This window comes from Microcaecilia unicolor, chromosome 4, assembly GCF_901765095.1.
Source record: "Microcaecilia unicolor chromosome 4, aMicUni1.1, whole genome shotgun sequence".
NCBI classification, from domain to species: Eukaryota; Metazoa; Chordata; class Amphibia; order Gymnophiona; family Siphonopidae; genus Microcaecilia; species Microcaecilia unicolor.
Window position 1 is genome coordinate 64,802,994 of NC_044034.1, and position 21,753 is coordinate 64,824,746.

At 44.1% G+C, this 21,753-nt stretch overlaps 1 protein-coding gene across 1 annotated transcript in view; it reads right to left on the bottom strand.

The window, feature by feature from the left end:
- Positions 1 to 21,753, bottom strand: part of XPO4 (exportin 4) — a 254,758-nt gene that overhangs the window by 206,316 nt on the left and 26,689 nt on the right. Inside the window, 1 exon segment of the mRNA XM_030200298.1 lies at positions 5,981 to 6,119. Within this exon segment, the coding sequence (XP_030056158.1) occupies positions 5,981 to 6,119 (139 nt within the window).

Consider the following 21,753-nt stretch of genomic DNA (forward strand, 5'->3'; position numbering starts at 1 on the left):
TGCAGATGATAAAACTATTCAAAGTTGTCAAAACATGTGGATTGTGAAAAATTGGAGGAAGACCTTAGGAAACTGAAAGATTGGGCATCCAAAAGGCAGATGAAACGTAATGTGGTCAAATGCAAAGTGATGCACACTGAGAAGAATAATCCGAATCATAAAGTTACCTGATGCTAGGGTCCACCTTAGGAGTCAGCACTCAAGAAAAAGATCTAGGTGTCAATGTAGACAATATGCTAGAATTTTCTGCCCAGTGTATAGCAGCTTGTGCAGCAGCAGCCAAAAAAGCAAACAGGATGCTAGGAATTATTAGGAAAGGGATTCAAAATATTAATATTATAATAATGACTCTATATCACTCCATGATGCGACCTCACCTTGAGTATTGCATTCAGTTCTGGTCGCCGTATCTCCAAAAAGATATAGCGGAATTAGAAAAAATTCAAAGACGAGCAACCAAAATGATATAGGAGATGGAACTTCTCCCGTATGAGGAAAGGATAAAGAGGTTAGGGCTCTTCAGCTTAGGAAACATGGTTGAGGGGGGATATGATTGAGGTCTATAAAATCCTGAGTGGAGTAGAATGAGTAGAAGTGAATCAATTTTTCACTTTTTCAAAAAAGAAAGACCAGGGGACACTCAATGAAGTTATACGGAACTACTTAATAGGAGGAAATATTTTTTCACTCAAAATAGTTAAGCTCTTGAACTCACTGCCGGAGGATGTGGTAACCGCGGTTAGCATATCTGGGTTTAAAAAAAAAAAAAAAAAAAGGTTTGGACAAATCCTGGAGGAAAAGTCTATAGTCTGTTACTGAGATGGACATGGGGTAAGCCACTGCTTGCCCTGGGACTGATAGTGGCCAATCCAGGTCATAAGTACTGGCAGAAACCCAATTAGTAGCAACATTCCATACTGTTAAGGAAGCAGGATAAGGAGCTAGATGGACCACTAGTCTGACCCAGAATGGCTATTCTTATGTTCACTGTGGCTTCACCTCTTAGTAGAATCTTTCCTAAGAATAGCCACACTGGATCAGACCAATGGTCCCATCTGGCCCAGTATCCTGCTTCCAACAGTGGCCAATCCAGGTCACAAGTACCTTGCAGAAACCCAAATACTGGCAACATTCCATGCTACCAATCCCAGAGAAAGCAGTAGCTTCCCCATGTCTGTCTCAATAACAGACTATGGACTTTTCCTCCAGGAATTTGTACAAACCTTTTTTAAACCCAGATATGCTAACTGCAGTTACTACATCCTCCGTCAAAGAGTTCCAGAGCTTAAATATTCGTTGAGTGAAAAAATATTTCCTCCTATTTGTTTTGACAGGAGCTCCACCCCTTTATTATTTTGGTCACTCTTCTTTGAACCTTTTCTAATTCTGCTATATCTTTTTTGAGATACGGTGACCAGAACTGAATGCAATACTCAAGTTGAGGTCACACCATGGAGCAATACAGAGACATTATAGCATTTTCAATCTGATTCACCAACCCTTTCTTAATAATTCCTAGGATCTCATTTGCTTTTTTGGCTGCTGCTGCACACCGAGCAGATTTCAGCGTATTATCTTTTTCTTGGGTGCTGACCCCCAAGGTCAGGTAACTATGATTCAGATTATTCCTTCCAATGAGCATCATTTTGCATTTGTCCACATTAAATTTCATCTGCCATTTGGATGCCCAGTCTTCAAATTTCCTAAGGTCTTCCTGAAATTTTTCACAGTCTGCATGTGTTTTAACAACCCTGAATATTTTTGTGTCATCTGCAAATTTAATCACCTCACTCATTGTTCTGGTTTCCAGATCATGCATCAATATATTAAATAGCACCAGTCCCAGTACAGATCCCTGCATCATTACACTGTTCACCATCCTACATTGAGAAAGATAGACCATTTAACCCTACCCTCTGGTTTTCTGTCCAATAACTAGTTCCTAAACCACAAAAAGACCTTGCCTCCTATCCCATGACTCTTTAATTTTCTCAGGAGTCTCTCATGAGGAACTCTATCAAACATTTCTGAAAATCTGGATACACATCAACCTGCTCACCTTTATCCACGTTTATTCACACCTTCAAAGAAATGAAGCAAATTGGTGAGGCAAGATTTCCCTTTGCTGAACCCATGCTGATTCTGTCTCATTAAACCATGTTTATTTATAAGTTCCATAATGTTATTCTTTATAATAGTTTCCAGTATTTTACCCAGTACAGACTTACCAGTCTGTAATTTCCCAGATAACCCCTGGGGCTCTTTTTAAAAATCAGCTTTACAGTGGCCATCCTCCAATCTTCAGGTACTACAGGCAATTTTAATGACAGGTTATATACTAACTGCAGGAACACAGCAGGGTTCTGGAAACACCCTCAGGAAGCTGCAGGCATGCAAATTCTACACTCAACATCCAGGCCATGAGGGTCAGGGACTAGAGGCTGGAGTGAAGAGACCCCTTATTATGCAGGTTGGAAAGCAGTCTCTCTTCAGTTCTCTGGAGAACAGTTGCAGAAGAGGGAACCAGATCTGCCTTGGCCAATATGACGCGATAAGGATCATGGTTCCTCGATCCCGCTTCGGTTTCAAAAACTGTTTTCCCTATCAGAGGGATATTATATTTATTACATTTGTACCCCACGCTTTCCCACTCATGGCAGGCTCAATGTGGCAGGCAATGGAGGGTTAAGTGACTTGCTCAGAGTCACAAGGAGCTGCCTGTGCCCGGAATTGAACTCAGTTCCTCAGGACCAAAGTCCACCACCCTAACCACTAGGCCACTCCTCCTGGGAGGATAAGCATAAAAGAACCCCACCACCACCACCAAAAAAAAAAAAAATTAGGAGGAAAGCATCTGACACTATCCTGTCACATGACCCGAGTCTGGAGTAGTATTGAGGGACCTTGTTGTTGGGGAGTGGCAAAAGGATCCACAGAGGGGGTGCCCCACTCTTGGAAGATTTTATGGATAAAGTCATGCTGAGAGACCACTCATATGGTTGCATTAGCCTGCTCAATCTACCAGACTGTTCTCTTTCCCTGCAGAACTGTACCCATAGCTAGTGGCTTATTGTCACATCCTGACTGCTTTCTGACACAAAGGGTAGGATCCTGTACCCCCCCTGCTTCTTGACATAGTACATGGCAACCTCATTGTCTGTCTGAATTAGAATAACTTGGTTCACCATCAAATCTCTGAAATCCTTGAGAGCAGTCCAGATTGCCTATAGCTCTAGGGAGGTTGATTTGAAACAGGGTCTCCTGAGCAGATCAGGATCCCTGAGTGTGATGCCCATCTACATGCCCCTCCCCCATCCTACAGTGTAAGCATCCATATCCATGGTCAAAACTTATGAGGTAAAACATTTGGAATGGGAGTCCTGTCAAACTGGGCCAAAACATCCACCAGAGAAGCAACTAAGCTAACTCCAGGGTGACTATGATGACATCTGAAAGGGCCCTATGGCTTGGCCCCACTGAGAAGCAAGAGTCCATTGGAGGCATGCCATTGGAATGACATGCACTGTGGCGACCACATGGCTCAACAACTTCCACAAATGCTGAGCCATGACCTGCTGGCTGCTCTGAACTTGTGGCTATGGTTCAAAGGCATCTATCTGCTCAAGCCTGCAGCAGGTAGGCTCAAGCTTACACTATGTATAACAAGGCTGCAATGTATGCCAATTGTTGAACAGGGAGGAGATGGGACATTGGGGTAGTCAACAAATCCTAGCAGCTCCAACACCTAAACAGTTCTCCGCATGGACTTCCGAGTGCCTTCCTTTGTGCTCTTTTCAAGTCAATCACCCAAGTAAGAAAACACACAAAACTCCCAATTTGCACAGTGATGCTGTGACTACAGTGAGGCATTTCATGAATACCCTGGGAGCAGATGTGAAGCCAAATGGCAGGACACGATACTGTTAGTGGTGTTTCCCTACTCAAAATCTGAGATACTTCCTGTGACTTAGGAAGTATTCAAATGTGGGTATAAGCATCCTTTAAATCCAGAGAGCATAGCCAAGTGTTTTTCTGAATCGTGGGAAGAAGGGTGTCCAGAGAAATCATCCTGAACTTTGACTGATATTTGTTTGTGGCCCTTAGGTCTAGGATCAAATGAAATCCCCCCATCTCTTTGGGTACAAAGTACTTGGAATTGAATTCCCTTCCTTCTTCCCCCTGGTGGAACAGATTTGACCATGGGCCTTTAGAAGGGAGGAGTAGTTCCTCTGCAAACACTTCCTGGTGCCAAGAGCTGAAGTTTGATGCTCTTGATAGACAATTTGGAGGTCTTTGTTGCCAACTTAGCATGTAGAATACCTGGACTATTTAGAAAACACACCGATCTGAGGTTACAAGGGGTCAACCTCCCTCTCACCAGTACGTCATCCAGGACAAATACTTTGATGGCAGCTATGTTCTCTTGAAGCTAGTCAAAAGCTTGCCACCTGTTCAGGCTGAAGAGTTGGTTGAGAGTTTAGAAAGCACTGCAGCAGAGGGCAGGAGCACAAAGGCAGAGTTTGCTGCTGAGGACAGCACCTTTGAGAGTAAGTAGTAAGAACCCCTTCTATTCTCTTCAGAAAACTCCGGGACAGTGGAAGTCCTGAGAGACTGGAACCCACCAAAACAACAGGGGCCACATGTGAACCCTTGCCCAAGGCATCATCTCCAGCATCACTGTCATGGAGCTGCAAGTAGTGCCATATCGCGGGAATTGAAAGCGCGCAGTCTGAACGTCTGTACTCAAAAGTTCTCTGCTCTGCCCTCTGGGAGACACACCATCCCCCAAGGCAGTATTGAAGAAAACTCCCAGGAAGAGAATCTGGCGACTCTTGCTCAGATTCATGACCCAGCCTAGGGTCTCCAACCAGATTTGAAAAGTGGCCATCCTGGCCTGACTCCACATCAGTCACTCATCCAGGTAAGGATGTACCCTAATCCCCTGGTGGTGCAGATAAGCAGCGACCACCAACATAACCTTGGAAAAGATGCAAGAGGCTATAGCAAAACCAAAGGGCAGGGTCTGAAACTGGTAATGGCAACCAAGAACACATAAGCAAAGATAACGCCTGTGATGGGAATGTGCAGATAAGCCTCCGTGAGGTCAAGGGTAAGGAACAATATTTGTTAACGTGACAAAGCTTCAATTTGTGTTTTGTTGAAAAAATGCTTATAAAATAGTAACTAAGTGGTATCACACAAGCAAGACATTAAAAGCTATATTTACTGACATGGCTTCTGATCTGATCTGTACTGGAAGCATGGTACCAAAACTAGGTACCTTTTTCCATATTTGATGGATACAACAATATTGAATAGAGTTTACTCAATCATCGACTCTGGGGTTGAGGGGGGAGGGGTCAGTTTCTTAAAGACTTTAAGTGCTGTTTATTGGGGATGGGGAATAAAAGAGGGCTTAGTGGTAATGACAGTTAAAGAGAATGTGCTTGGCTGCTGCAGAATAGCTGCTAAGTGGAAACAAAGCACTGAACCTATGCTAATGGACTGGTTGATTACAAGTGGTGGAAGAGATGGAATAACTTACAGATCGGAGGATAGGACACTATGACCCATCACATGAAGAATGCTCCCCGATGGTCAAGATTGTTGATGGGAAAGGGAATAGGGGCTTGGAGGGAAAATACAAACCTAGACAGCTTGTTGAAGAAAACCACCACCACAACCAACATGCTCTCATATATATGTCTAGTGTGTAAGGGGAGGAAAGAGACCTTGGGGATGGTTGATGGTTCCAGTTTTAGATTGTATCAATTAATAATTGTACTGAACGTTGTCGTCATCTTTTTGCAATTGACAATGCATGGCTTTTCTATTTAATAAAAACATTTGATTAAAAATATCCAACTTTTAAGCATGGGCTTAAAACAGTGGGGGAGGGGGCAACACTACCCTATGGTTGAGCAAAATCCATGAATGAAATCATACATGGAAAGTGCAAAGTTAAATTTCCAGAACTTACCACTGTAGGGTTGCAGCTGCTTATCAACTGGCTGACTTCATGGAATATGCTTTTGCAGTCAATGGACTTGTCCAGGGACCCTCGTTTCACTATAACTGCTACTGCCAACAGGATCTGCTCCCGCACATACTTCTGCAGACTGTGAAATATCAGAGGACAACATAACTCTTAGAACTAATCTGGAAAGCCAATGAACTTCCCAAGATTCCAAAAATCCATAGGTTATGATCATCAAGTGCTGAGTTTGGAAAAAGAATCCATACCAAAAATTTAGTATTTCTAGTGAAGTAACTCTTTTTAACACTCACAGCCCCCAGTATGAGATATAACCAGTGATATGCCACAAGGCTCTGCACCGAGTTCTTCAAGGCTCTTTACTGAACACTAGTATCAACATGGCTGTTTTTGCTGATGACGTCAAGACTGGAATCATGCTCAAAGTTGTAACATGCACCAAACACAAAGTGGTCTTTGTGGAAATGCAATTCGATGTTTGCAAATGCATGGTGACATGCTTGGCGTTACAGCAAAGCAGCAGTCAAGATACTATGAATGTGTCTTTTTCTGTTTCCCACTATATACTTCTGAATACTTAAAAAGTTTAAAAATTTTGTATTGTAAAAAAACACCACCAAGAAGGCACTACCGTAGGCAGTGTATCAAATACTTAAACTAAATTATAGGAATCATATTTCAATCAGGCATGTTATACTGTAGCCAACAATATCCTTTTGTCAATTTTTGTGTAAGTTGTATATTACTTTGTATATTATCTATCATTTTGCATTTTGATATGTTTTATATGCCTTCAATGTAATCCAATGCTTTAGTTGTAGCTGGTGCAACTATATAATCCTGTTCTGCTACGAGTTTTATTTTCCAAAAATTAATATTTTACATACCACCATAATGTTCAAATATTACTATCTAGAACTAGATCAAAGAAAAACTCCAATCCTAACCCCCCCCCCCCAAAAAAAAAAAAAAAAACCTGCCCTCCTTGACTAAACAACCAGGTCTTTGCCTTCTTCCTAAACACAATGTAAGACTCCTTTTTTCTGTACCTCTAGTGACAGACCTCTAGTTTTGGACCTTTGGAACTGCAATGGCTCTTCAAAATGTGTGCTGTAGATGAATTCTACTTGGAGCCACAAATAAAAGATGCAATAATCTATAGGTTCTCCCAGGTAAATAACACTTGACACCCCCCCCCCCCCCCATGACACACAGCTTGAAAGACTAAACAAAGAATTTGAAAATGAACACATTACTAAAAATAAGGAGATGTAGCTGGAGGATTTCTTATTAGTCAACAGCTGAGTCGCTGTACTTTGCATTTGTAAACATTTCAATTGATATTTGGGATAAAAGACCATTACAATAGTCCAACTTCATTGTTACAAATGCATAAATCAACCTAAGTGTTTGCTAAAGCAGAAAGATCATGTTAAGTCACCAAAGTAGCCTAAGACTAGCAAAGAATGCACCAACACTAGAAATTCAATCGTGAGAAGATAAGGCAGGGTCAATTACCACCCAGATTTCTCACTTTCTCTAAACATAAGAGAAAAGCCCACCCATCTCTGAAGGAGTTGTTCTCAAGTGGCCTATCACATTTACTCATCCACAGGTCCTCTGACTTTCTTACACTGAATTTGCATTCCTGAAACCAAGCAGCATGAGTTGCCAAACATTCATTCAATTGTATCTGGGGTGGACATAAGAGTACTTGATACTCTATGCAAAAAAACAAACAAAATATTTCAACCTTGTGCCTCTCCCCACCCACAAAAAAACAAAACAAAACTGTAAGGCCCCTATTCACCCCTCTGCTGAAAACTGGATAATTAAAATCAGTTATCACCACAATATCATCCCTCCCAGTACAATCCTGCAAATACATAGGCCTATTTTAGTAATTTGTAGCAAAGTTTTGAAGTTACTGCACAGTAATTATAGTAATTGCCAAGTTAAAGCTCTGCATTAACTGTGAGGTCAGTTTTGCTATCAGTCAATGCAGAGCTTTGGGGGGAGAGTTTTTTTTTTTAAACATGTTTTAACTGCATGGCAGATAGCCCAAAACAGTTAGTTACACTTATTCATGTGCATTAACTGCACCACATTAATGCATGTTAACTATCTCTGCATTGGCACATATTCTTTGTGCTAAGTGGTTAATGCAGAAATTAGTATGCACTAACTACTAAGCCAGCGTTTCCTAAACCATGTACCGTGACAAAGTCACAGGGGTGCCATGGAGGGAACTGGGAGATGCATGCATGGCCACAGTGAATCCTGGGCCCCGTCATGCCGGAAGTCGAAGAAGTAGAAGACTGCAAGGGAGAAGTGAATCCTGCCCACCCACCCACCCCAACCCCTTCCACTGCCAGTGGATGAGGAGCAATAGAAAGGTTCCCAGTAGAGGCAGCAATTTCCACATGCTGCATGCCACTAACCCAGGGGAAGGACGCAGCAGAGAGGAGATTTCTGGGTTAGCGGTAGGTAGCGTGTGAAAATCACTGCCACAACTAACCTTCCTCTTTGTGGGTACAAGCACATGCTGACATTCAAGTTTGTGTGACTGTCAGAACCTTGGTGTGTCTGCAAATGCATCACATTTAATCCCTGATAAAAGATTTACAAGGGGAAAAATATTTACATAGATCTCTGTTGGACTAGTAATGGAAGATGTAACTTGTAACTGAATACACTTTGAAGGGTTTTAATTTGATAATGAGTGTTCAGATGGGTAATGAGATTTGATATACCGCCTTTCTGTGGTACAATCGAAACGGTTTACATTTTTATTATATGCAGGTGTGGGAGGTTTTTAAAGAGAACTCCCACAACTCATCACCCCAGTGGCAGTGAACATGCTGCCTCACAACATCCTTATCTCTAACCTTGGGAGTGAAAGACCCAACACAGATCAAACCATGGGACGTTCCACTTGGCACTGTATAGCATTTACCCATCTAACCCACTAGGCTGACCAGGCAATATAAGTCTTAACTATTTCTAGAAAGAGAGCATTGTTGGGAGGTGAGGAAAGGGCATTTTCTTACACAGAAGTCTCATCCAAGCAACTGTTTAATTATACTGTATACAAGTGCATCCAACCACCATGTGAGCAGTATAGCAGCAGTGCCATCTACCTGTGACAAAGTACTAGAACAGCTTTTACTGGCAGGAGGTGAGAGAGACTGGGGAAACACAGAACTTCCAGGATTCATTAGCTACTCTTCCAATAGCAGTAGCAGTGCAAATCATAAGAGAAAGCAGCCTCCCCCACACAAAAAAATTTAAGCCATGTTTTTATCTAAAATAGGACAGTGATGGCAATGTAATGTGTAACCTTTGCTTCTTTCACCAATAAAATCTTTAAACATAAAATAGGACAGCTGAAAAGAATAGCCCAGTGCAACTTTCCAATTTCACATTTGTAATCAGCATTGGTGAAATTTTGTTTTGCACCAGCTGGTTTTCATTGCCCCTGACGCAGTCTGTACTTCTGGCGAAGCATGGCCTTGTCAGGCATTTGTTTGTGAGTCCTGGGAGCTGTGAACAATTAATAAAAAGAACTGTTTTTCTTCATAAGGTCTACTTCTTTCTTCTGTTCCGCACTGGATCTAGTGGACAGTTGCCTTCTTGTTTTCTTACTTCTTTTTGCAATAAGACACACTTTCCTGGCAAACAAAATAGTTTCTCCAGCACTTAAATCTAGGTTGCATCTCCCGTGTTCAAAAGACATCTTCTGAGTCTGATGCATTTGCTCCAAGTGGGTCCATGCTTCTTCACAAACCTTCGGATTCCTGGGCAATTCCACTCACAATGTATTAGACTGCTGGAATACTACATTTTGGACAGCTACTCAAAGACCCAGCCCACATTGCACACATCTATTGAGATTTCATATAAATCCTCTGTAGCATTTAAAAATGCACTTCCCAGAAATCTACAAACTCTCCCGCAATCATCCCCACTTGCAAATTTTCTCCAAGTATTCCTCCCTAGATCTCTACCCCATTTCTGTGCCATCAAATGGAACAAAGAAGCTATCTTCTCAATGAGCCATTATAAAATACTCTTATTAACCCCTCTCTTCCCCCTTCCTTAGGCAACATTTGATCAAATTCTTGGTTTTATTTATTTTTTGCCCAATAACACCTGTCTCTCTCCCAAACCATCTCTCATCTTCCCCCCCAAAAAGTTAAAACCTTGGTGAGACATTTGAGGGTGAGGAACAGCCCATCTCGAAACCTCTGGTTTGCCACCTCCTAAATCCCATGCTTTCCATTTTTGAAAGAAAATCTCCATTTTTCACAATGGGCAATTATCATAAACAGCTCCAATCTAATCCAAAAGTGTTTCCAAACCATTCCTCATGCCCAACTCGCCGACAATTAAAATATTTACTCAACAAGGATAAAGACTTTCCATTTGCATGTCATATGTACAACAGACTATAAGGACTGCACATCAGCCCCTCCACCTCTGAATTACAGTACCCCCCCCCCTTTCTTCTCACCCAATCCCTAGCTTGCCTCAAGAGACAGTCAATACTATGTCCTAATATCTGAGAGACCCAAACCTCCTTCCCCCTTGGGCACCTGCAAAAGCAACACACACACCTTTCATCCCCCCCTCCAAAAAAATGAATCTATTTTCTCACATCTCTGTTTTACACACAGCTGGCAAGCTATGAAGCAGAGACGACAATTTGCGCATTAATATTTTATGTTCGATATGTTTATTCAAAAGAATGGTAAAGTATAACATAGCAAACATACTGAACAGACCAAAACTGCAGGAACAATAGCACAGTGCAATGAACCACGTCAACAACATTTCCATAAAGAAGAACCCCCTCCCATCCAAAATTCACCCCCACTCCAAGAAAAAGAACAAAATCATCAGGAGATTGTGCTTGTATAACTAACAATAAGAATCACAAGGGGGGAAAAAACTACAATATAATGGTAAAAAAAAACCTTTGTGCTCTAGAATGTAACAATTGGATATAATCCATCCAGACAAAACTTTTTCCTCCTCTTAAAGGTACGATTGGCATCCCCCAATTCCATCATTAAATTATGCAGCTGTATGGGAAAATTACGTTCTTACCTTGGTAATTTTCTTTCCTTTAGTCATAGCAGATGAAGCCATTACGTATGGGTTGTGTCCATCAACCAGCAGGGGAAGATAGAGAGCACTCAAATTTCACAGTGCCACATGGTCAGCTAGCTCCACTGCCTCTTCAGTATTTGAAGCTTCCAAAGCAGTATAACAAACCGCAATGGGAATAACATGAACTTTCCTCACAGCGAATGATGGCCCCATAACAAGGGCATGAACTCAAAAGGAAGGAATGAACACATCCGCCTGGAGGAAAAAAACTCGTCCTCCTCTTTGTATTTATGGAGGGAATACACACATCCTCCTGGAGAGAATGAACTCAACCTCCTACACATGAACTGGAGGGAATTAACTCATCCTCCTATAAGTGAACAAGAATCCTGAAGACTGTTTTCCAACTTTCTCCCAAGGAAGGATTAGAACTTCAGGAAACAAGAACAGAACCTGAAACAGATTCACATCATACAGACAATCATACAGGGAGGGCTCATGGCTTCATCTGCTATGACTAAAGGAAAGAAAATTACCAAGGTAAGAACCTACTTTTCCCTTCCTTGTCATCAAGCAGATGAAGCCATTACGTATGGGATGTATCAAAGCAATCCCTATATAGGGTGGGAACAAGTCACACCACGCGCTAGCACTTGTGCTCCAAAACGCGCATCCCTCCTAGCAGCCACATCCAGCCTGTAATGTCGGGCAAATGAGAGCTTCGAAGCCCATGTTGCTGCACTGCAAATCTCATGAAGAGAGAGTGCTCCAGTTTCAGCCCAAGAGGAAGAAATCGCTCTTGTAGAATGTGCCTTAAAGGCTACAGGCGGAGGCCGGCCGGCAAGCAGATAAGCTGAAAAGATAGATTCTTTGAGCCAGCGGGCAATAGTGGCTTTAGACGCTGGAGACCCTCTGCGAGAACCTGATAGTAAAACAAACAAATGATCAGAGGTCCTGAAAGAATTAGTAACTCGCAGATACTGCAACAGAGTCCTGCGCACATCCAACAGGTGCAACTGCCCAAAGGATTCTGGAAACTCCTCCTTAACAAAAGAGGGTAGAAAAATAGGCTGGCTTAGGTGAAACGCTGAAACCACCTTAGGCATGAAGGAAGGCACGGTACGAACCGTGACCCCGGACTCTGAAAATTGCAGAAATGGGTCTCGAAAGGGCAGCGCCTGCAGTTCTGACACCCGTCTCACCGAAGTAATGGCCACCAGAAAAACGGCCTTTAGTGTCAAATCTTTCTCTGAAGCTCGCCGTAGCGGCTCAAAAGGAGAACCCTGCAGAGCCTTCAAAACTAGCCCCAGGTTCCAAGCTGGACAAGGTGCCCGCACGGGAGGACGGAGCCGAAGCACCCCTCTAAGAAACTGTGCCACATCTGGATGAGCAGCTAAAGACAGGCCTGCAACCATACCATGAACGGAGGCCAATGCTGCAACTTGCACCGGCAGGGAATTATAGGCCAAGCCTTTTTGTACACCATCCTGCAAAAAGTCCAGAATCGGCGAGACAGGAGCCCGCATGGCTGTGATCGCTTTTGAAACACACCAAGCCTCAAACTGGCGCCAGATCCTGGCATAAGCCACGGAAGTGGACCGCTTGCGGGCCTGCAGGAGAGTGGAAATAACATTATTGGAATAGCCTTTGCCTCTCAATTGCGCCCTCTCAATAGCCATGCCGTAAGACCAAAACGGCAGCCGTCCTCCATGGCCACCGGTCCCTGCGACAACAGGTTCGGTACCAGAGGTAAAGGAAGGGGAGCCTCCACTAGCATCTGTCGGAGGTCCACATACCAAGGCCCCCTGGGCCAATCCGGGGCGATGAGAACCACTTCTCCTGGGTGAAGCCGAATCCGCAGGAGCACACGCCCTATCAAGGGCCACGGAAGGAACACATAGAGGCCCAGAGGCTAGGGTTGAGCCAAGGCATCCAACCCGGCTGAGCGAGGATCTCTCCGTCTGCTGAAAAGCACGGGACTTTGGCAGTTGAGCTTGTCGCCATAAGATCATTACGGGCTTGCCCCATTTGGCACATATCTGCAGGAATACTTCGTCTGCCAGTTCCCATTCCGCTGGATCGATTTGATGCCTGCTTAGATAATCGACTTGCACGTTGCTCTGACCTGCAATGTGAGCTGCCAACAGAAACTGTAGATGCAGCTCGGCCCAGTGGCAAATCTGTTCGGCCTGCGCGGCCAGCGTTCTGCACTGAGTGCCACCTTGTTGGTTTATGTAGGCCACTGTTGTCGTGTTGTCCGACATCACTCTGACAGCCAATCCTTCCAGGGTCACTTGAAAGGCCAGAAGCGCCTGAAACACTGCTTTCAACTCTAGGCGATTGATGGACCACTCCGACTCGTCGGGTGTCCAAAGACCCTGGGCATGCTTCCCCTTGCAATGTGCGCCCCAGCCCTTCAGGCTGGCATCAGTCACCACTAGGCACCAATCGGGGAGCGCCAGCGGCATTCCTCACCGCAGCATGCTGTCTGAGAGCCACCACTCCATGCTGAGTCGGGCCGCAGGGAGCCAAGAGAGTCTGCATTGATAATCCTGAGATACTGGAGACCATCGTTGAAGCAGGGAATACTGCAGAGGTCTCAGGTGCACTCTCGCCCAGGGCACCAAATCCAAGGTGGCCGTCATCGATCCCAACAGCTGGATAATGTCCCAAGCTCGCGGGCGGGGCATCCTCAGGAGCAGACGGACCTGATTCTGAAGCTTGCACCACCTTTGCTCGGGTAGGAATACATATCCTGAGTCTGTGTCGAACCGTGCCCCCAAATATTCTAGAGATTGCGAGGGGGTCAGGTGACTTTTGGCTACATTGACGACCCAGCCCAGAGATTGCAGTACTGAGACCACTCTGGCTGTAGCTTGATGGCTCTCTGTTGCAGAGTCCGCTCTGATGAGCCAGTCGTCTAGGTACGGGTGAACCCGGATACCTTCTCGCCTGAGAAAAGCAGCTACTACCACCATTACCTTGGAAAAGGTTTGGGGAGCTGTGGCGAGGCCAAAAGGCAAGGCCCGAAACTGGAAGTGTTTTCCCATCACCACAAACCGCAGAAACTTCTGGTGCGGGGGCCAAATTGGAATGTGCAAGTAAGCTTCTTTCAGGTCCAGAGACGTGAGAAACTCTCCTGGCTGTACCGCCGCACTGACGGAGCGCAGGGTTTCCATGTGAAAATGCCACACTCTTAGGGACTTGTTTAAATTCTTTTAAGTCCAGAATAGGGCAAAAAGACCCACCTTTTCGCAGCACCACAAAGTAAATGGAGTAGCGGCCGCAGCCGAAATCGGCGGGAGGCACCGGGGGAAACCGCCACAATGTGAATCAAGCCTTGTAAGGTCTCCTCTACCGCCGTCCGTTTGGCGGCAGAACCGCATCGGGACTCCACAAACACGTCTCTTATTGGGGCATCGAATTCTATTTGGTATCCTTCTCTGATCAGGTCCAAGACCCACTGATCTGTGGTAATCTTGGCCCACTTCTCGAGAAAGAGGGAAAGACGTCCTCCTATAACAGGAATCGAGGAGGGGGCCGGCGCACCCTCATTGAGAGGGTCACCCTTGAACTCCAGGTCCTGAGCCTGCTGCTGCGGAACGTTTGTCCGAGCGAAATGAGTTCCTCTGCTGAAAACCGGCCACGAGAAGTTGACCCAGCAGAATGCCCCGGGCGGTACCTTCTAGCTTCACGGAAGCGAGGTCTATAAGAGGAGTGACCCGCCTGACCCTTGGAGGGAGGCCGCGGCCTATCCTTGGGTAAGCGCTGGGGTTTAGCATCTCCCAGGCCTTTCACAATTTTCTCCAACTCCTCACCCAACAGGAAAAGGCCTTGAAAGGGCAACTTCACCAACCTTTGCTTAGAGGCCATGTCCGCCGCCCAATGCCGTAGCCACAGAAGACGACGAGCCGCCACTGCTACAGCCATCTGTTTAGCTGAAGCTCTGACAATATCAGAAAGGGCGTCAGCCAAAAAGGACAAGGCCGACTCCATTCGCGGAGCCACTTCAGACAAGGGCTCCGCTCCATCACCGAGCTGTTCCACTGCCTGTTGCAACCATGCCAGGCAGGCTCCAGCAGCATAACAACTGCATGCAGACGCCCAAATAGTAAGGCCAGCAATTTCAAAGGACCGTTTAAGTGCTGATTCCAGTCTACGGTCTTGCATGTCCTTCAGGGCAACACCTCCTTCAACCGGGAGGGTAGCTCTCTTTGTCACAGCTGTGACTAGGGCATCCACCTTAGGCATTGCAAAGCGAGCCAAATGCTCCTCACTCAGAGGGAATAATTGCCCCATAGCCCTGGAAACTCTCAAAGGTCCTTCGGGGTCAGCCCATTGAGCTGAAATAAGGTCTTGGATGGAGTCATGCAAAGGAAAGGCTCGAGCAGGCTTTTTGGTACTTGCCATCCTCGGATTTCCAGAGGAGGCCACGCCACTCCCAGGATCTTCAATAGAGAGGACCTGTAAGAATCTAAAATAAGCGCTGGCAGCTCCTCGCTGTGGAAAATCCTCACCACGGACGGATCATCTGGATCCAGTGGCCCTTCTGCACCTTCCTCTTGTTCCTCTGGCCACGAGGGCCTGCCAGACCCCTCAGAGTCACCACATCCCGACCACGAGGGGGAAAAGGGGGGTGCGCCACTCTCTGAAGGGAAATTTACCCTTCTGCGTTTCTCTTGTGGTCAGCTATCAGGGAAAAACGCCTCAGAGGGCAATCCCAGGCCTGCATCCACCGGAGGGGCAGTAAGGGGGGGCCGTAGAAAACCCCTGTGGCTGAGCTCTTTTAAGCATATATGCATTATGAAGCAATAATACAAAGTCCGGGGAGAAAAACTCACCCTGGGCACCCGGTTCCAGTCCGGGGCTAGTAGCTCTTTGGCCAGCTTCAATTCAAGGGCCCCCTCCGGTCTTCAGACCCTCCGCCTCAGCAGGGGTCGCGCCATATGGTGCTTTCAAAATGGCGCCCACTGCCAGCTCCACCGAGCGGGAAGAATCATCGCTCACCATGCTCAGGCCGGCTCTTACGCCTGAACAGCACATTTTACAGAGCCCCGCTGCTGATCTGCACTTGCCACACTTGAAACAGCACTTAACACGCTCTGCAGCCATCGCCAAAAAACGGCGGAAAATTCAAAATGGCGGCTTCACGCCAAAAACATCCTGATTGCGGGCCCTCCCCGGAGGAGTCAGAAAACACTCTTACCTCACTGGACCAAGTATACAAGCTCCGGTCATGCTGTAGAAACTGAAGAAAACCTCTTGTTTTTTTAACGCTGTGAGGAAAGTAGAGAAAACAACAAAAGAGGCAATCAAATCAACTCCGGAGGTACAGAACAGTGGGAAAGGCGAACCAATGTGCCTGCATCCACCAAATATAGAGTGGGAAAGAGCAGGGAAAAGTGAAACTAATGTGCTCACATCCACTGGGGGGGATGGGTAAGGCAGGGAAAGGGCTAACCTATGTGCCTTTAAAGTGAAGCTGCTATAGCCTCTAACACCCCGGCTAACAACTGGCAAGCCAGGAGCCACCCCCAGGCAGATTTTTTAAGGAGCTTGATCAAGCTGCAACCACCCTGCTTGGGGAGATAGAGAATACTGAAGAGGCAGTGGAGCTAGCTGACCATGTGGCACTGTGAAATTTGAGTGCTCTCTATCTCCCCCTGCTGGTTGATGGACACAACCCATACGTAATGGCTTCATCTGCTTGATGACAAGGAACCTTCATTGCCAATAAGACTGAAGGGGGAGGGGATCTGCCCCACCCAATGTTAGAGAACACTTTTTTTTTTTTAATCAGGCATGCTCTGCATACAAAGAACAGTTTGCCCACCCCCATAATACCAAAATCCCCACTTTGATCCAAAATAGCCCCCAAAGGTGAGCAATGTACAGAGTTTGAACTAGCACCCTCGTAAGGGGCGCTTGCAAAAGGTCAAAAAACAGGGTGCAACTCCACACAGCATGTAAAAACGTGATCTCTGGCTGTTGACATTTTGCACATACAGAAGAAATGATATGTCTGGCGTTGAGTGACATAGCTTAGCAATAGTATTTTAACCACCTCGAATATTGTTTTCAATTCTGGTCGCCGCATCTCAAAAAACATATAGTAGAATTAGAAAAGGTGCAGAGAAGGGCGACGAAAATGATAAAGGGGATGGGATGACTTCCCTATGAGGAAAGGCTAAAGCGGCTAGGGCTCTTCAGCTTGGAGAAAAGGCGGCTGAGGGGAGATATGATAGAGGTCTATAAAATAATGAGTGGAGTTGAACAGGTAGATGTGAAGCGTCTGTTCACGCTTTCCAAAAATACTAGGACTAGGGGGCATGTGAATAAGCTACAATGTAGAAAATTTAAAACGAATCGGAGAAAAGTTTTCTTCACTCAACGTGTAATTAAACTCTGGAATTCGATCAAAGAATAATCCCATCCTGGAGAGGAGTACTTTTAAACAGAAGGACAGCCTACGAGATTTCAGATAAGAATTTGGAACTATTATTATGCAAGGCATTCGCCGTTGGAAAAAAATGTATACTTAAGACACTAGATGCAGGAGGAACTGCCCTCCTTCTGGTATTGGAGGAATAGATTTCATGAGTTGATGCTCTGGGAGGCAAGGGAAGCTCAGGACACTTCCAAGAAAAGAAAGAGGTTTGTTTCCATATGGACCAAGTACTTGCAAAGTATTTCCCATAAAGCGAGAAGTGCAGTGTTAAATAAATTTTCCACATAATAAAAGAAGGAAGGAGGGAGGGGGAGTCTCAGTGCATCTTAGTTGGAGGAGACTGGAAGGGGAACATAAAAGACAGTGAGGAAAATGGCAAATAAGAGTTTTAAGTAGCACCAAATAAGGTAGTGTACCTTAACCAACACAGTAGAAAATAAGAATGTGAAGAGGATGTGTATGAATGGACCATGAAGCACTCTACAATTGATCATGGCAACATAGATTAAAGTTTAAAAAAAAAAAGTTAATGAAAACACCTGTTTCCATTTGTTTTTAGAAATTACATTTCAAAATCCCCTACCACTCACTGAAGATGCCACACCAGAAAAACAGCAATGGAAAAACACCAACTGAATATAGCTTCCTTCACTATGCTCTGTGGAAAACTACTTCCAAGTGATACTTTAACTGCCTGTAATCTTCATTTAAGATTTTTCCAGAAGACAATTAAAAAAAAAAATAGAAAGTTTTGTACACTGTACATAAAAAGTCTATTTAGAAATATGAATTTAAATAAAGCACAAATCTGACAAACCCTCATCTCAGAAAGTTCAGAATGTTTAATATAAAAAAAAGTGAACTAAAATAAACAGCCAGCTATTTTTCATAACTGTGTAAAAATATAACCTATACTTGAAATTGGGGAAAATCTAGTAGATGTAGCTGATATGACTTGGGTCACTTGTAAAAGAAGTCACAAAGCGAGGGGGCGTGTCAAGATGGCGCCATGAGCAGTTGAGTTTGAACGAGCTCTTGCTTTTTCTTAGCCGAATCTAATTTTTCCTGAACTATGCTACATGCAAAACGTAAAAGGGACGATCCGAGGGGTTCCCCTACCTTCTGGGATGTCCACGCCGGTAAGATTGGGCCTGGAGCACTTCTTCCCCGCTGTTTCTTGAGGAAGCAGAGCGGAATCCTTAGCGGGAGAAGCCAGTGAAGCGGCTCTCCCGCTGGATCTTCAAACATCTCTTTACCCGCCGAGCTCTACGACACCGCCCTGCCACCAACACGAGTCGAGTGGGGTTTTCTTCAGAACCCGGAAAGGGTGAATCTGAACAACCCAGAGGGGAGCCCAACCCAGCGGGGATATCAGAAGTTGCAGGAGAGACGGAGGTGAGCCTGGGTAAGATCTGGCTGAAGTTACTCGAAATTGAGAAAACCCTGAGACAATCTTCGGAAGAGATAAAGATTTTGAATTCGTATGTGCAGGAAGTGAAGAACTCTTTGGATATGGTAAAACAAGATTTTTCTACAAAAATTGAGGCCTTGCAAAGAGAGACTAAGCAAACAGAAGAATTTAAAGTGGCTATGATTAAAGACAATATGGAAATAAGAAGGAAGATAGAACAAGTGGAGAATTTTAATAGAAGATTAAATCTCTGTATATTAAATTTTCCTAAATTGTTGGGTGTATCCCCAAATGATATGTTCTGTAGATTTTTGAAAGAAAATTTGAATTTTCCTCAAGAAGTTTTTCCCCCATTGAATAAGATTTATTATATACTTAGTACAATGAAAAAAGCAGAGGGAGGAAATTCAATAAATTTACAAAATATCACAGCATTTTGGAGCAATCAATTGAAGACGTGTCTGAAAGAGGGACGTTGATAGTGTCATTCGTTTTTCAGCAGGACTTGAATTCAATAATGCGGCTTTACTTTAAATCAACTAACCATATATGTTTGCCGGCCAGAAAATCTGGCCTTACCCTGATGTGACTAAGACTACTCAGGAAAAGAGAAAACAGTTTCTCTCTACGAGGTCAAAAATTTTGGAATTAGGGGGTTCTTTTCTCCTTGCATACCCCTGTAAATGTGTCATTAGGTTAAATCAGATAAAATATGTATATTATATACCTGATCAGCTTAAGACCTTCCTAGAAGCAAAACAACGTTAGAGACAAGTTGTATGGGAATGACGGCGCCAAATTTTCCTCTTTAATTTTGTTTGAAATGTATGTACACTTCACTAATTCCTATCTCCCCTCTCTTTATTGCGGTCTAAAGAAGCCAAATTGTATTAAATATGTGGGAGAAGAATGTTTTTCTGTATTAACACTTGAATTTGTACTTAATGGCTGTATTACACTTAACAGTATTATATATCTGTATAAGTATATAAAAATTAATAAAAATTATCATAAAAAAGAAGTCACAAAGCAAGAGGCTTCTCTCTAAAAACTGCAAACAGTTCAAAACACTGCAGCCAGGTTCATATATAAAATCTCTCATTTTGAAAGTGCCTCCCCTTTATTAATCAAATTACACTGGCTTCCCATCAAAGCAAGAATCACCTTCAAACTACGTATCCTTTATCTTTCAAATACTAAATGGCACAGCTCCAGACTATATGGTACCATTAATAAACTTACCTCAAAGAAACACTAAATATGAGGCAAGAAACTATCTCGGACTTCACCTCCCAAATTGCAATAAAAGTGATATACAAAACTGTCCACTCTGCAGACTTCACTTACCTAGGAACCAAACAGTGGAACTCCTTACCACCCAAAATAAGAAAATATACAGGAATATACTAGATTCTGCAAAATCCTCAAATCATTCCTATTCAAAACAAACCCTCAGAAAGAATGACCATATCTCAAACATTACCTGAATTGGTTATTACTGTATTTACCATTAATTTCCTCTTTGCTTCATGTACAATTTCTCATTCATAATATATTTTCTAAATGTTACCATCCATAGTTATCCCAGTATGTTTATGATACTGTATTGTAAAATTGGATTCTTATAACAAATTACTTTCTTATGCATTATTCTTTGTTATGTATTCTATACTGTTTATTGTAAACCACATTTAACTCAAACTTGTTTGGGATAATGTGGGATATAAATGTCACAAACAAATAAATAAATGTGTTCTCCATAGACAGCGGGATTAATAAGGCACCCAAGTGGATAGCATACCGGGACAAAACAGTTTTCCCAGAGCTCAGAACTAATGAAAAATTCAAAGCGTGTACAGCCCTTTCAGAATGTAGCAGCCTTCAGTCATTTCAATTAGTTTAAATCTCATAGTCAACGCTTGATGAAAAGGGTGAGATTTTGTACCCCAATAAACATGCTGTGTGCAAAGAAAATGATCTTAAAGTGGCAAACAGGTAGAAAAGGCAAAGTAGAAACCTAGAAGGATGCTTGGGTACACAGGAAGAGGAATGGCCAGCAGGAAAGGAGGTAATAATGCCTCTGTATAAATCTCTGGGACCTCATTAGGAATACTGTGTACAGTTCTGGAAACCACACCTTCAAGAAGTTATCCAGGTTGCTAAAGTACCTCAGTCATTTATGGCCCTTATTCACATTCTCTTCCTAGCCCTGTCCCTTCCTAATCTTTTCCCTCACCCCCTATCTCTCTCCGCTACAGGAACTCACTGCCCATCCATCGATTTCATCACCTCACCTTCTCTCCTACCCTCTTCCTCCCTCTTGGCTTTTAATCTCCGTCTCTTTCTTCCCTCCATTTTGCCTTCCCCATTCCACCTAAATACCTCTCGCCTTCGACGTCTTCGTGGCCACACCTCTCCTACTCTCCTCCGCTCTCTTTTACTCCTTCTCTTACTCTCAGCCGGTGACATCAATCCCAATCCTGGCCCTCCTCACCAACTATTATCCCAACTCTACAGATCTCACCGCGACCTCTCTAACCTCATCTCTATTCCTCTACTCCCCTCCTCTTCTCTGCCCTTCTCTTGCGCCCTATGGAATGCCCGCTCTATCTGTAACAAACTCCCCTATATCCAGGACCTCTTTATCTCGTGTCACCTCCATCTGCTCGCCATAACAGAAACCTGGCTGTGCCCTGATGACTCTGCTTTAGTCGCAGCCCTCTGCCATGGCGGTTATCTTTTTCCACAACTCCTCGCCCTGCTGGTCACGGGGGCAGTGTTGGACTA